This window comes from Pelophylax lessonae (genome assembly GCF_965119305.1).
Source record: "Pelophylax lessonae genome assembly, chromosome: 2".
NCBI classification, from domain to species: Eukaryota; Metazoa; Chordata; class Amphibia; order Anura; family Ranidae; genus Pelophylax; species Pelophylax lessonae.
The window spans coordinates 172428278-172445767 of record NC_138769.1 but is presented as its reverse complement, the minus strand read 5'-3'; the positions used below and the strand labels follow the sequence as shown (position 1 = coordinate 172445767).

General features: G+C 46.7%; 1 protein-coding gene across 2 annotated transcripts in view; it reads right to left on the bottom strand.

Moving 5' to 3' along the window:
* RPS6KA3 (ribosomal protein S6 kinase A3) overlaps nucleotides 1-17490 on the bottom strand; it is a 319536-nt gene that overhangs the window by 47198 nt on the left and 254848 nt on the right. For both annotated transcript variants that reach the window (XM_082245344.1, XM_082245345.1), the window contains one exon: nucleotides 17310-17399. In XM_082245344.1, coding sequence (XP_082101470.1) covers nucleotides 17310-17399 — 90 coding nt within the window. The remainder of the gene's footprint in view (nucleotides 1-17309; nucleotides 17400-17490) is intronic.

Here is a 17490-nt window from a genome sequence, read left to right as displayed (position 1 = left end):
TTTCACTCTTTGTTATATTGCAGCCATTTGCGAAAATCATTTAAGTTCATTCTTCTTCCTCATGAATGTACACATAGCACCCCATACTGACAGAAAAACACAGAATTGTTGACATTGTTGCAGATTTATTAAAAAAGAAAAACTGAAATATCACATGGTCCTAAGTATTCAGACCCTTTGCTGTGACACTCATATATTTAACTCAGGTGCTTTCCATTTCTTCTGATCATCCTTGAGATGGTTCTACACCTTCATTTGAGTCCAGCTGTGTTTGATTATACTGATTGGACTTGATTAGGAAAGCCACACACCTGTCTATATAAGACCTTCCAGATCACAATGCATGTCAGAGCAAATGAGAATCATGAGGTCAAAGGAACTGCCTGGAGAGCTCAGAGACAGAATTGTGGCAAGGCACAGATCTGGCCAAGGTTACAAAAAGATTTCTGCTGCACTTAAGGTTCCTAAGAGCACAGTGGCCTCCATAATCCTCAAATGGAAGATGTTTGGGATGACCAGAACCCTTCCTAGAGCTGGCCGTCCGGCCAAACTGAGCTATCGGGGGAGAAGAGCCTTGGTGAGAGAGGTAAAGAAGAACCCAAAGATCACTGTGGCTGAGCTCCAGAGATGCAGTCAGGAGATGGGAGAAAGTTGTAGAAAGTCAACCATCACTGCAGCCCTCCACCAGTCGGGGCTTTATGGCAGAGTGGCCCGACGGAAGCCTCTCCCCAGTGTAAGACACATGAAAGCCCGCATGGAGTTTGCTAAAAAAACACCTGAAGGACTGCAAGATGGTGAGAAATAAGATTCTCTGGTCTGATGAGACCAAAATAGAACTTTTTGGCCTTAATTCTAAGCGGTATGTGTGGAGAAAACCAGGCACTGCTCATCACCTGTCCAATACAGTCCCAACAGTGAAGCATGGTGGTGGCAGCATCATGCTGTGGGGGTGTTTTTCAGCTGCAGGGACAGGACGACTGGTTGCAATCGAGGGAAAGATGAATGCGGCCAAATACAGGGATATCCTGGACAAAAGCCTTCTCCAGAGTGCTCTGGACCTCAGACTGGGCCGAAGGTTTACCTTCCAACAAGACAATGACCCTAAGCACACAGCTAAAATAACGAAGGAGTGGCTTCACAACAACTCCGTGACTGTTCTTGAATGGCCCAGCCAGAGCCCTGACTTAAACCCAATTGAGCATCTCTGGAGAGACCTAAAAATGGCTGTCCACCAACGTTTACCATCCAACCTGACAGAACTGGAGAGGATCTGCAAGGAGGAATGGCAGAGGATCCCCAAATCCAGGTGTGAAAGACTTGTTGCATCTTTCCCAAAAAGACTCCTGGCTGTATTAGATCAAAAGGGGGCTTCTACTAAATACTGAGCAAAGGGTCTGAATACTTAGGACCATGTGATATTTCAGTTTTTCTTTTTTAATAAATCTGCAACAATGTCAACAATTCTGTGTTTTTCTGTCAGTATGGGGTGCTATGTGTACATTCATGAGGAAGAAGAATGAACTTAAATGATTTTAGCAAATGGCTGCAATATAACAAAGAGTGAAAAATTTAAGGGGGTCTGAATACTTTCTGTACCCACTGTAAGTGACCTGAAATGCCCATGCAATTTATTGTATATAGGTAGGACGAAAAGACCCTTAAAGTGGAGTTCCGGGCACAAAAACATTTTTTCAATGAAAATACCCCGTGACAGTCAGGGCTAGTACATTCCACAATGGCTAGCCTCTGATCTGTCCCGGTTCGCACTTACCTGCAAGAAGAAATACTCACTTTTAAAATTTCTTCTCCAGCGTTGCCATCTCTGATGTGGGCATCTGAAGCCAGCGCGATCCTCTTCTGTGTCCTCTTTCGTATCTTCTTCTCCCAGAATGCGCCTGCACCGGCCCCTCTCGTCACTTCCGGTGCGGCGCCTCTTTCTTCCACAGCTTCTGGGCATGCCCAGAAGCTGTTTAGCAAGGAATGCGGCGTCGCACCGGAAGTGACGAGCGGGCCGGTGCCGTCGCATTGATTCCTGGGAGCGATGACGTTCAGCTCCCAGGAATCATTGCAAACCGGAAGTGACGGCGCGGGCCGTGGCTGCCGAGGAAGTGGAAGAAAGGTGAGTATATCTTTCTACAATAACAAGTAAAAAAAAAAAAATCCTAACTATCCATTTCTGTTTCAGGTGAGGAAAAGCAAGCGGATGGCCACAAAATCGATCATGTCGATTTTGTGGCTGGAACTCCGCTTTAAAGGAGAGGTTAGAGGAACATGTAAGTAATATTAGCAAAGATTATGATAAACACCATTTGTCTTTCCATTTCAGGGATGTACATGATATAGACCACAAGGGATTGAAATTTTGGGGTCTTGAAGCCCCCAAGAAACAATTAAAGGGAATGCAATTCCATCCGAGATCTCAGTAAAAGGGAATCATGGTGAATATATGAGCTGGGGGTCGTTGGAGCCTGGGGGGGGGGGGGGGGGGGTTAACCACTTCCATACAGAGCAGTTGCACCCCCTTCCTGCCCAGACCAATTTTCAGCTTTCAGCGCTCTCACACTTTGAATGATAATTACTCATGCAACGGTGTACCCTATCAAAATTTTTTATAATTTTTTTTCACACAAATAGAGCTTTCTTTTGGTAGTATTTAATCACCACTGGGTTTTTTATTTTTTGCGATATAAGTGAAAAAAGAGCAAAAATTTTGAAAAAAAAAACATTTTGTTTTAGTTTCTATTATAACATTTTGCAAATAAGTAATTTTTTTTCATAAATTTGGGCCAAAATGTATACTACTACATATCTTTGGTAAAAATATTGGTAAAAATAACCCAAATTAGTGGTTATTATTTAGTCTGTGTAAAAGTTATAGAGTCTACAAGCTATGGTGCGAATCATTGAAAATTGATCACACCTATTCACACCTGATGTACCAACAGCCTTCTCTCATTTCTTGAGGCCCTGAAATGTCAGAACAGTACAAATACCCCCCAAATGACCCCTTTTTGGAAAGTAGACATTCTAGAGTATTTAGTAAGAGGCATGGTGAGTTTTTTGAAGTTGTAATTTTTTCCTACAATTCTTGGGAAAATTAAGATTTTTTTTTCTTAACACAAAATTGTCATAAGTTTTTTTCTCACACACAGTATATGCATACTTGCAATTACACCCCAAAATACATTCTGCTACTCCTCCTGAGTATGGCAATACCACATGTGTGAGACTTTTACACAGCCTGGCCACATACAGAGGCCCAACATTAAAGGAGCACTGTCAGGTGTTCTAGGAGCATAAAATTAAACATATAATTTCCTAACGACCTATCACACTTTTGAAGGTCCTGGAACACCAGAACAATGGAGTTATCAAAAAATTACTCCATTTTGGAAAGCAAACACCCCAACGTATATTCTATGAGGCATAATGAGTCTTTTGAACATGTAATTTTTCCCCAGAAGTTTTTGGAAAATGTGGAAAGAAAATAAAAACTTTTTTTTTTTTTTTTTTTTTACACAAAGTTGTCACACAGTATGTATATAGCAAAAATTACACCCCAAAATACATTCTGCTACTCCTCCAGAGTATGGCGATACCACATATGTGGGACTTTGTCACAGCATAGCCAAATACAGAGGCCCAACATGCAAGGAGCACCGTCAGGTGTTCTAGGAGTATAAATTACACATATAATTTCATTACAACCTTTCACACTTTTGAAGGTCTTGGAACACCAAGACAAGGGAATTACCCACAAAATGACCCCATTTTGGAAAGCAAACACCCCAACACAATCTAGGAGGCATGGGCTGCAGATAGGTACCCGGGTACTCTGGTGACAGGTACCCGGGTACTCTGGTGACAGGTACCCGGGTACTCTGGTGGGCTGGCGACAGGTACTTGGGTACGCTCATGGGCTGCAGAGAGGTACGTGGGTTTGCTCATGGGCTGCAGAGAGGTACGTGGGTTTGCTCATGGGCTGCAGAGAGGTACGTGGGTAGGCTCATGGGCTGCAGAGAGGTACGTGGGTAGGCTGATGGGCTGCAGAGAGGTACGTGGGTAGGCTGATGGGCTGCAGAGAGGTACGTGGGTAGGCTGATGGGCTGCAGAGAGGTACGTGGGTAGGCTGATGGGCTGCAGAGAGGTACGTGGGTAGGCTGATGGGCTGCAGAGAGGTACGTGGGTAGGCTGATGGGCTGCAGAGAGGTACGTGGGTAGGCTGATGGGCTGCAGAGAGGTACGTGGGTAGGCTGATGGGCTGCAGAGAGGTTCTCGGGTACTCTGGGCTGGAGACAGGTACTCGGATGGGATACAGAGAGGTACTCGGGTACTCCGGTGACAGGTACTCGGGTACTCCGGTGACACCAGAGTACCCGAGTACCTGTCAGAGTACCCGAATACCTGTCACCAGCCCATCAGAGTACCCGTCATCAGAGTACCTGATGGGCTGGTGGCAGGTACTCGGGTAGTTTGATGGGCTACTGACAGGTACTCTTTATTGGGGGGGGGGGGGCAATCAGTGTGTTTTGGGGTGCACTGTAATCGGTAACTAGCTGGTACCGCACTCTCCTCCTCACACAGGATCAGTGTGTGAGGAGGAGAACACGGTGACAGCTAGTTACCGTGTTCTCTGTTGACACAGCTGGTCACGTGGTAAAGAGCCAATTTCATTGGCTCTTGGCCCTGATCAGGGATGGACTGTCAGAGTGGCACTCTCCATCCCCGATCGCCGCTCTGCGCACCTGAGCGGCGTGACGAGGGAAGTGCATGTGGCCGGCTGTGATTGGACACAGTCGGTCACATGATAAAGAGCCATTTTTTAAATGGCTCTTTACACCGATCAGGGATGGGCTGTGTCGCGACGGACACGCCGCGTCCCGGATCGCCATGCTGCATGCCCCGGGGGGGGGGGGGCTGGAGAGCAGCAGATGACGCCCGCCCGGATCGCGGGAGACTTCCTGCCAGCGTCATTTGTCTATGGCCCGGTAAGGAAGTGGTTAAACAAAGATTTTGATTTGGGTTTTTTTTTATTGATAATGGGTAAGGGGATTTAGGATGTGTAAAGTTTGTGTATACTATTTTAAAACATTTTATAGGGTTCACATGTTTAATACATATAATGTATGTGATATTAGCATCAGTATAATATATGTGCAATGCAATATTTGTGTCATCGTGACCATATGCATTTGCATCCAATCATGTATGCAATTTGTATCCATTGACACCAATATGGGTGAGTGGTAGGGGTAACACGTATATGTTCATTTTGGCCCATTATGTATGTATACACTTCATTGCACTTATTGTGGATGATTAAAGGGGTTCATTGACACATTTAAGTATTGTTCGTGTGGGTATGTTATTAATTTTAGGCATATCAATTTTAATTTGATTGTCATTATCCTCCGTTAGTTTTGCTAATAAGTGAATAGTTAGTTATGTATAGGATGTGAATATATGTGTAGGTGCTAAACATATTTGCATTTGTGTTTGGGGTTTTAATTTAAATTTTAATTATGATATATAACTCTTGAGGATCCAGGTGGGTAAGCAGCAGCCAATATATTAGTCACTGCCTGTAGCTATTATACCAGAAGGATTAAATGTAATTGCTGAATAACGGTATATGTATAATAGTTGAGGACCACAAAAAAAAAAAAGAAAAAAAAAAATGGTGGCGCCTGTGATCTTCAAGAGTATGGCCCTGACCCGGGTATATATTGACTAACAGCCCTACCGTCTAATGGGATTTCCCAGAGGAAGACACGTGATCCTGTGTTGATACGTGTAGGGGAGGGGCCAGGATGGTGACGACACCTAGGAACCAACATTGAGCTGGAGGCTAGGTTCGTCTGTGAGGCTGCTGTTTACCGTGATTGTCCCAAAAACTATGCATCTTCGGATTGTGAATGCTTGTCTTGGTTTGGTGTGCTGCACGCACCGGTAAAGAGGGAGTACAGATCAAGCAATGTGTTTTTTTACTTTAGATTTTCTTTGCAAGCAATCATTTTCATGGACTCTTTCATTGTTACATGGTGATTGCACATTGCACTATATTTCACTATAGATGTTGGACAATATTTCACTGTGCACTGAATATTTTTATATTCTGATTATACAGTAATTTAGTATTCACATTGCGCAGTATTTATTGTGTATTGATTTAGTTAGCACATGAGTGGGATTGTGAACAATGCTAGCAGCTTATAGTCAATTTCATAGATAGTAGCTCAATATATTTGTTTACTTTGCACAGTTGCACCAGGTTTAGTAAATCCCCCCCTATTTTCCAACGTTGCAGTGATTCAGAGCAATGAAAAGGAGCTCCAGACACAGACATTTTTAGAATTGCTCAAGTGTAAAAAAAAAAGCACCTCTGGCTCGTCAAATGTTCTTTACTGTACAATTTATACATTTTTATATACTGGTGCTACAGCTAGGGTTGGACTTTCAGCTCACTGCAACACTACATGGAATAGCTAGTGTAGTTTATACTCCTCCCCTTGCTCATATCCAGTCACAGAATGTGGAGTATTATGTTAACGTACAAGGGTAAAGATGGTTCTTCCTTGTAGGAGAGCTGCAGTATTCGGGAGAAACATGCAGAGTGTTATTTTGACATCAAATTTCGATTTAGTTTTAGTCATAGTCTTGACTAAAATGCCAGTTTAGTTTTAGTCATAATTTAGTCAACTGAATTGTTATAGTTGTATTTTAGTCGAATAAAATCTCAAGTACATTTTAGTTGACTAAAAACTCCATTACCCAACTGTACTTCCGCTTTCCTCGGAGCCCTGCCTGTCTGTTAAAGCCCCAGCCCCCTGACTATTGGCAAGCTGTATTGGAGAAGGCTTCCTCTGTCTGCTAGTTTTGGAACAATGCCCTGCAAACCATGGAAGACTAACTCCTTCCCAGACCGTCCAGTTGTCTGCCCTGTGCACTTCCATTTACTTCCTCATCCACACTTGCAGGTCACCTCCCCATTCCCAAAGTATAATGTACCCTGACCTGTGCACTCCCTCACTCCCATTTACTTCCCAATCCCCACTTGCAGCCTGGCATTGCAGCCAAAAGAGTTTTATATATATTTTATTTATTTTTTATTATATTTTAAAGTTGCACTTCACTTTATCAAAAAATGGGATGAAAAGCGTAAAATCCATTTCTCTCATGTTCCTTGATAGACACAGCTCCTATCTTCTTGACCACTGGGTTATACTGCCCCCTGCAGAAGTAGAACACTAGGCAGAAAAATAACTTGACTTTGCCTATGGGCAGTCCCATAATGAAACAGTCTGGAAAGTAGGGGAGCCGCATCCAAAGAGGCATCACAGATAAACTGCAGCCAACTAGTCCACTAGCTCAACAAAGGCAAGGGGGAGCTGCTTACCCTCCAGGTTACGGCGTACAATTGTAGCCCATTCGGTCAGTGTTTGTGACACCAGGGCAATGGTGAACACCAGCCTAAATGCCAAATCCGCAACCGTGAACATACTATGGGCCACAGCCTCCGCCTTCCTGTCAGCTGGATCCTTAAAGGCCGGAGACCTGAAATCATGGTTGCATTATTCAACCTGGAAACCAGGGGATCCATCACCGTAGGGACTCTTCAAAAGGGTACCTCATTGCAAATCGCTTAGGAACAAAGGGACGTTTTGACGTTCCCACTCTTTTGCGACAAATCTGTCAAAATAGGAAGGGAAACACTTTCACCACTCTAGACGGCTTGTAAGTGCCAAAAGGTAACTGGTGCCCCTGCCGCAGCTTCAGCTGCATCCTCCATTTTTAAAGTCTCATGCACAGACAGAATAAGTGCGTCCACCAGCGCCTTTTCGTGCTCAGCTACAGGTGTGGAAGAAACATCCTCACTATCTGAGATAGGGCATGTGGCCGCAGACCCCTCCGGCGTTTTTTTTTTTTTTTTTTTACTAGCCCGCCGCCAAAAAGCCACCTCCACCCAGAACACAAAGGACTTCAGGACCACAGTCAGTGCATCAATGGATGGTTGGGACCTGGAGGGCTCCGCAGCCTCCCGAGAGGGGTTTAGGTGGGGAAACTCGCTCCAAAGACTCCATAAGGAATAAGGGGACCCCACAGATTGTGCAAAAAACACTGCTAAGGGACACCCCCACTGTGCTGGTAATACCACCCGGTTGCCAGCAACAAAGCACCCCATGATCCTGCAGCAGAGAGAGGAAGGCCCCCACCAGACTCACCACCCCACCAGACAGGCACCGGCAGCACCAGGATGCAATGTGCTCCATGTGCGGGGTCCAGAAGGAAAGAGACCCAGGAGTCCAAACAGCGGCTGTTTGAGCCTGGCACTCTGCAACTGGAGCAAAAACGTACAGTTGAAGATAAGGGAACATTATCTACAGAAAGGTGTATATTGGAATTTCCCTATCTTTGAGATCCAAGGAACTCAGTCCTGCACTTCAGTGGTGCACAAACACAACTACCCCCTCCCCTGCCACCATTTATTGATATAGAAGTGGAAGGACCCTATTGTATTATTGAGACCAAGGGAGAGGAATACTGGGGAAGAAAGCTGAGGATCTCACGGCCATTAGTGTCTTGTATAGGATCTGCTGGCCACATTGGCCTTTGTAATGAGAGTGGATGGGATTTGGTAAGAGGCTGTGTGATTGGGTGTTGGTGGTGGTCCTCACAGCACTAAAAGGATTATATCAGCGGAAGATTACTTTTAGGTTCTCTCCATGGATGTGGACACTGTCTTTATGAACTGATTAGCACTACACTTATTCCTACAGTAGAACAAAATGGTCAAGAAGATAAAAGCTGTGTCCATCAATGAACGAAAGAGAAAGCAATATTTTTGATTGTTTGTGAAATTTGGTTTATTTATAGACATTATACACAACAGCTAAATCTGTGTCTGTAGTGCATGTTCAAACCTTAAAATAATATATAATAACCACCTATTAGAGATTTGGAGATTCTAGAGAAATGCTTAAATAATGCATTACAACTTAACTAAACTCATTAGATTTTAGTTGACTAAAATTGGATTTTTGTAAGAACTTACCGTAAAATCCTTTTCTCTTAAGCTCATTGACAGACGCAGTCCTCTTTGATTAATATCAAATTGGGTTATACTGCCCTCTACAGGAGTAGGACACTAGGCAGAAGAAAACGTTCTGGCCACACCTTAGGGGCAGTCCCAGAGGGTATATCCTCTCTCTCTCTGCTACAGGATGTCAGTTATGTCACAAAGCAGTGTCAGAGAATTTAACCCAACCCAACTCAGAATAGAGGGGCGGGTACTGCGTCTGTCAATGAGCTTAAGAGAAAAGGATTTTACGGTAAGTTCTTACAAAAATCCAATTTTCTCTGTCGCTCATTGACAGACGCAGTCCTCTTTGATTAATCTCAAATTGGGACGTCCCAAAGCAGTGCCACAAATGAGGGGTGGGATAACAGAAATCAAAATTCAAATCCAGAAGGCCCAACCGGTGCCGACTAGAAGTCTTAAAGGTTCATCAAACAAAAGGATGAGACTCAACTGAAAACCCAACAGAAAAAAAACCCTCGAGGTAGACCAACGGTCTCCTCATATAGCGGCCTGCAGAACCTTGCGACCAAAAGAGGCATCCGCCGATGCCATCACATCAACTTTATAAAATTTTGTAAAGGTATGAACCGACGACCAGGTAGCCGCCTTGCAAACCTGAACCACTGACGCCTGATGGCGGAAGGCCCAGGAAGCACTAAGCGCCAGAGTGGAGTGCGCCTTAACAGGGAACGGAGGATCCCGACCCTTAATGGAATAAGCCTGTACCACCGTCTGATCCATCTGGAGATAGTCGCGGCAGATGCAGGCAACCCCTTTTTGGGGCCATCCGTGATCACAAAAAGTGAATCCGTTTTACAAAACGAGTCCGTAGTTTTCAAGTATACCCTGATTGCCCGAAGCACATCCAAGGAATGTAACGCAAACTCCCGAGGATGACTGGGCTTAGGACACAGGGAAGGCAACACAATATCCTCATTCAGATGAAACTCTGAAACCACTTTAGGAAGGAAGGAAGGATTCGGACGAAGAACCACCTTATCCCTATGAACCACCAGATGTGGGGAACGACAAGATAATGCGGCCAGTTCTGACACCCTGCGTGCAGAAGTGATGGCCACCAAGAAGGCCACCTTCTGGGATAACGTAAGCAAGGGAATCTCCCTAATATCTTCAAAGGGAGATTTCTGAAGAACCGACAACCCCAAATTAAGATCCGCAGCCTCCCGAGAGCACCAAGGAATGAGTAGCCAAAGGCTTCTGAAAGAAGATTGCCAACGCTGAAACCTGACCCATGATAGTGCTGAAGGCCAGCTTCTGCTCAACCCCCTGTTGCAGAAAAGCCAAGATTCGGGTCACCGAATAGACACGTGGAGGAAATCCAAGGGATTCACACCACGCAATATAAGACTTCCATGTGCGATGATAGACTTTTCTGGAAGTCGCTTTCCTCGCTTTAATTAGAGTAGGAATAACTGAAGCTGACAAACCCTTGTCCTTCAGCACCTGGGTCTCAACAGCCAGGCCGTTAAAGCCAGCGATCGTAAAGCAGGATGGAAAATCGGTCCCTGAGACAGCAGGTCCTCCCTGAGAGGAAGTCGCCAAGGGACGTCCGCGATCAGCCTGACCAGGTCGGCATACCAGGCCCGACGGGGCCAATCCGGAGCCAGAAGGATGACTGGAATTCCCTCCACCTCTATCCTGCGAAGAAGTTTCGGCAGCAACCTGAGAGGAGGGAAGGCATACAGTAGCTGATACTGCCCCCACGGGGCGACCAGCGCGTCTGCGGCGTCTGCTAGAGGATCGCGGGAGCGAGCCACAAACCTCCGCACCTTCCTGTTGAGCCGAGATGCCAACAGATCCACATCCGGGGTGCCTCAACGAAGGCACAGTTGGTGAAATACCTCTGGATGAAGAGACCATTCCCCTTGATCCAGAATCTGACGGCTGAGATAATCTGCCTGCCAATTTTCCACCCCCGGAATGAATACCGCGGAGAGAGCTGGAACAAACCGTTCCGCCCAATGAAGAATGCTGGCCACCTCTATGGCCGCCAGGACACTCTTGGTGACCTCTTGGTGATTGACATAAGCCACGGCCGTGGCATTGTCCGACTGGATCCGAACCGGGCTGCCCCGGAGCTGCTCGGTCCAGTGAATCAGACAAAGTCTGATCGCTCTCAGTTCCAACACATTTATCGGTAACCTGGATTCTTCCAGGGACCAAAGTCCCTGAGCAGATAATCTGCCGAGAATTCCTCCCCATCCGGATAGACTGGCATCCGTGGTGACAATCGTCCAGTATATCGGAAGAAATGACTTCCCCTGGCTGAGCATCGGAGACCGAAGCCACCAGACCAGAGACTCCCTGGTCCACTCGCTTAGCCGGATCCGATTGTCCAGGAAATCGGGATTCCGATTCCATTTGAGAAGAATCTCCTTTTGAAGGATTCGGGTATGAGACTGGGCAAACGGTACTGCCTCGAAGGAGGCAACCATCAATCCCAGGACCCTCATGCAAGTCCGAAGGGAAGGCCAGTTGACGGACAGTAACATCTGAATCGTTGACTGAATCTTCTGGAGTTTCTCTGCAGGGAGAAACACTTTTGCTAGGGATGTGTCTAAAATTAGGCCCAGATATTCCAGCCTCCTGGTGGGAACCAGAGATGACTTCTGCAGGTTCATCAGCCACCCGAACTCTTGCAAAGAGATCATAGTGATCTCCAAGTCTAGCAACAGAGCCTGCGGAGACTCCGCATGAAGAAGAAGATCGTCTAGGTAACCTAGAATCTATATGCCCCGCTGTCGCAACAGCGCCAAAACCGGGGCCAACACCTTTGTGAAGACCCGGGGAGCAGAGGCGAGACCAAAAAGTAATGCCACAAACTGATAATGGTTCTCCCCTACGGAAAAGCGAAGGAAACGCTGATGTCCTGTGAAGATGGGGATATGAAGATAGGCATCCTTGATGTCTATTGACGCCAGAAAATCCCCCTGCCGAAGGGAGGCCACTACTGTATGAATGGACTCCATCTTGAATTTTTGTACCCGTACAAAATGATTGAGTTCTCTTAAGTCCAGGATTGGACGCACCTTGCCCTCTTTTCTGGGTATTGTGAACAGGTTCGAATAGAACCCCTGAAAACGTTCTGTCCAGGGAACGTGGACCACCACTCCTTGTTGCATCAAATCCGTTATTGCCTCCCGCAAAGCTTTTAAGCGATCTGGGGATAGTCGGATATTGGAAGGGAAGAATCGCACCGGTGGAAGTGATCGAAACTCGATCTTGTATCCCCCGACCGTATGACCTCTTGAACCCATCTGTCTGGAATCCTGGAGAGCCATGGGTCCGGAAACCGGTGAAGACGTCCCCCCACCCCAGATATGGGTGGGGGCGCACCTTCAGGCTTTAGTGGTCTTATCTTCAGCTCTGGAAGAGCCGGACTTTTGTTTACCCGACCAGCGCCCCTTGAATCCTCCTGGAGGGGATTTGCCTTATCGCCCGCCCCAGCGGAGTGAAAAAACTTTTTATGAGCGGAAAAGGAAGGCCCCGTCTAGGACGAGGTCCTTTACCCTTAGTATTCTGTGGCAAAAAAGTACTCTTGCCCCCAGTGAGATCCTTGATAATCTCATCCAAGGTGGCCCCAAACAGGCGATTCCCCTGAAAGGGGAGATTAGCCAAAGCTTTTTTGGAACCTTGATCCGCCGACCAGCACTTTAACCACAGCACACGCCTGAGGACCACTGCTGAAATCGATGCACGCCCCAACAATGGAGTGGCATCCAGAGCGGCGTCACAGACGAACTGTAGCCGTTGTATCATCTGCTCCAGCAAATCTGATACTGCCGGGGGGGATACTTCTCCCCTCTAGGTCACGGCGTAACAACTTGGTCCATTCTGTCAAAGTTTGTGAAACTAAACCAATGGCAACCACTGGCCTAAAGGCTGATCCTATCAGGGAAAAAATGAAGCGGGACACGGCTTCCACCTTACGATCCACCGGATCCCTAAAGGACGGAGCGTCCTCCAACGGGATAACAGTAGCTTTATTTAGTCTGGAAATCGGTGAATCCACCAATGGTGGTACTGTCCATTTTTTAAGGAGAGATTCCTCAAACGGATAGCGCCTAGCAATGCGTTTGGAAATACCAGGGGTTCGTTTTGGACGACCCCATTCCTCTTTAATTTTATTACCAAAACATTTGGGCAAGGGAAACACCCTCGCCATCTTGGTAGGCTTGTTAGTACCAAAAGGAATTTCAGTATCAGCTACCTCTGCCGGTGTAACCTCAAGACTTGAGGTTTCCCGGACAGACACCACTAGTGCATCCACCAACGCTTCTTCTTGTGCTATGGCGGAGGCAGAAACGTCCTACTCACTGTCTGAGGAGACCGTATCCGAGACACAAGCCCCAGAAGAGGGACCTGCAGCTGCAGTGACAGGCTCAGAATCTGTATCTGAAGTGTCAGATGAAATAGGGGTAGGCGGGGGTCGCTTCTTTGCGCCCCGTCCCTGACAGGCCACCTCCACCCAGGATACAAAAGACTCCAAAACCGCTGACAATGCATCAATAGTAAGTGGGGAACTGGAGGGTCCTGCGGCCACCTCGAGGGGATCAGGTGGGGATACATGTGTGGCAGGGTCCATGACTAATCCAGGAACACTTGCCAGCAAACAAAGATTGCAAAAGAAAAAAACTTTTTTTTTGTGTGTGTAATCCCCCAGCGCAACAACAGCGCCCCTCAGCGTTACCTGCTTCGGACCCCCACAGAGAGAGAGACCCCAAGGGCTCACCACCTGCTGCACAGAAGCTTCTACCAAACTGCTCTCAGCGCTGTCCTTTACAGAACAGGAAGTCTTGTGAATAGTTTTCCCGGGTAAAGGAGGCGGCTCCGCCCCTTTACACGCCTTCCGGCGCTCCCACTGCTACTCCTCGAGGTAGCTGGGCATATCCAAAATGGCCGCCCCCATGCAGGAGACACCAGGCTACGGCAAAATGGCGGCCTGCGGAAGGATGGCGGCGGCCTGCTGAATCATGCGGCCTGCGAGAGGATGGCAGCGGCCTGCGAGATCCGTACAGCCTGCGGAAGGAGGGCGGCGGCCTGCGGAAGGAGGGCGGCAGCCTGCGGAAGGTGGGCGGCAGCCTGCGGAAGGAGGGCGGCAGCCTGCGGAAGGAGGGCGGCAGCCTGCGGAAGGAGGGCGGCAGCCTGCGGAAGGAGGGCGGCGGCCTGCGGAAGGAGGGCGGCGGCCTGCGGAAGGAGGGCGGCGGCCTGTGCAAGGATGGCGGCGGCCTGTGCAAGGATGGCGGCGGCCTGTGCAAGGATGGCGGCGGCCTGTGCAAGGATGGCGGCGGCCTGCTGAATCGTGCGGCCTGCGGGAGGATAGCAGCAGCTTGTGCCGTGCGACCTGCGGGAGGATGGCGGTAGTCCATGTAGCTGCATCACTATGCATTAGGTAGGTGCTTGATTATATCACCCTTTTACATGACTATTTCAAATAGTAACGCCAGCCCCTGTCTCCATCCTTGACCCCAGTCATGGCTTCCTCCTTTTACAGCGCCAGCTCTTTACAGTGACTATCAGATAGTCAGCTCCCAAACCAAGCCTCCTGGAGTCGTATCTCTTATTCATCAAATCACACTCAAGAGGGAGATCTGTGAAACCTGTCATAGGATAGAGGGGGAACCCAGGATCAAGAGGGTCCGACCATCCACAAAACCCGACAGGGAAGAGGGGGAACATTCTACTCACCATACCGGAACAGGCGGGCCCCACTCCTAACAGAACCCCTCTCCACCGAGGTGGGGGGCTGTCGACCAATACAGACGCCGCGACTCAGTTTCCGACTGGTCGTAAGCGTCCTGGCGAGACGTTTAACTCGCAGGGCCAGTCCCCGTCCAGTGGGACTATGTCACGGCCGACCCAGCGCGGAGCTAGGGCCTGCACGCGCTCGTAGGCTGACTGGGGTGACCACTGGATCTTAACATCCAGCCCGTCGCCCAGCTCCAGCAAAATTGTTTAAATGTGTCACGGCCGATACAGCGCGGAGCTGGAATCTGCACGCGCTTGTAGGCTGGCTGGGGTGACCACTGGACCTCAACATCCAGCCCGTCGCCCAGATGCGGCATAATTGCTTGAAGATCTCACAGGAACTGGAGAAAAAAAGCTAACTTAAAAAGAATATCTAAAAAATCTTGCCAGGACCAAAGATCCCAGCAAGGAACTTAGGTCCTTACTCCTGACTAGACAGAAAAAAACTGACATCCTGTAGCAGAGAGAGAGAGGATATACCGTCTGGGACTGCCCCTAAGGTGTGGCCAGAACGTTTTCTTCTGCCTAGTGTCCTACTCCTGTAGAGGGCAGTATAACCCAATTTGATATTAATCAAAGAGGACTGCGTCTGTCAATGAGCGACAGAGAAAATGTATTGGAGATTTTATTTGACTAAACGAAAATTGGAATTGACAGAGGTTTTCTGGAGTAAGGTTGCAATTGTAGCTAATGGGTGGTATCGTGAATATGAGACTGGTTAAACCACCTCAAGTAATTTTAATAATTAAGTTGACAAATAAGATAATGCTCACACACAGCACTGGCATACTTTGAATTACATCCTAAAACACATTCTTCTATGCCTTTCTAGTATAATACCACGTGTGAGACTTTCAACATCTAGACAACGTCTGATTATGTACCAGACATTGTATCAACCAATTGTGTTAAAGCCAATGGACTGTAATGGTTGCCTCTGTATGAGTGTTTAGGGTATATAGCCTATAGCAGTCCCAACTCCAATAAGCCAACTAAGCCTAGCCTACTGGTATGCGGCTTTCCACAGGAATGCCAAGTTCATTGGCCATGAATTAAAGGGGGCTAATAGAAAGAAAAAACAAAAAGGAGCTCCTTTGGTTCCAGGAGTGCAGTTGTCCACAGGGGATGGCTGGAACTGCTGTCTCACAGCAACGCAGTCAGTGGGATGTGCAAATGGGTCAGTTCAGGAGCAGGCAGGGACATGGTTAGCAAGCAGGCAAAGGATTGGTTCAGGAAGCAGGCAGACACACCATAAGTGGTGCGGCGGTGATCATATACACCGAAACTGGTACGGCAGACGTCACAGACATCAAAACCTGTGTGCCAGTGATTGGAGACACTGACTGATAACAGAGAATTATTTTTTACATACTGTCACCTTAGCAGTACAGTGTCACCATAGCAACACTATTACTCTGGGGAGTTATCAGGATTTTTTTTTTCTTCTTTTAACACCAATTGCTTTCACAGCCATGATGGCTGTAAAAGCAATCATTTCGCACTCTCTCCATTGAAATATACTGTGCTTGCTGTGATTGGCTACATCTATCACATGGTACAGGGCTGCTGTGAATGGTCCTGTATTATTCAATCTAATTGACCGATCACAGAGATCCCACAGTAGTAAACAATGTCAGGAAAGGACATTGTTTATTACTGTCCATGTGATTGCTGATTGGCTACAGCCATCACAAGGTATCAGGGCCGCCAGCAGTGGCCTGGTATAGTGATCAGTGTTCTGCTGTGTCCACCACAAGATAGTGCTGTTGTGCGCTCCCAGGGAACATGCACAAACTGAATATAGGACGTACAGGTACATCCACCTGCTTCGGCGCTGCTCCCGCCCAGCTGTTTATGTACTATGGACGGATGGGATGTGGTTAAAGGTGTTTATAAGCCAATTTAAATATTGCCAAAAACTGACACCCTTTCTTTAAAAAATAAATAAATAATATATAGGAAGGGTCTGTCTAAAGTAACTGTGGAAACTTTCCCTGCCAAAGTGTACAATTTTGCAGTCGACAAAAGTCAAGTCTCCTGATATCCTAGGGTAAAATAATATCTAAAATTTCAGGATCTACAAGTAGTAGTGTACTGCAGTGCTAAAGGAAGACGTTGGAGGACAGAAATGTTGAAATTGCAAATAAGCATGGAAAGCCTCTTAAAACACAGTTTTTACCATGACCTCAATAGCCATGATTTTAAAAACATCAGTCTCAGGCTATGCAAAAAATATTTAAATTTCTTTAATTTTTGTGTACAGTAATGACTGGTGCCAGCATAAATTGTTAAAAACTTCAATTACATTACAGAGGTTACTTGGCTTAGAAAACCATAACCGATATTTTTAGGGACAATACTCAACTCATTTTATAAAGAATATTTTTAATTAGCCTTGAACTAATAAATCTGCATGTTTCCACCTAGCTTTTTGGCTGAGGAAGAACTGTAAAGGACTTACATCTTTTAATGTGATAATATTAGGATGCTGTCCATAGCGCAGAAGAATTTCAATTTCCTCCGTTGGATCCCTCTTGCTTTTGTCAATGATCTAAAACAGAAAGTAAATGTAGCATTAATAATGATTTATGTTCACTTCGATTAACAAACCAACACTTCACTTTTACAATTTAAAAAATAAA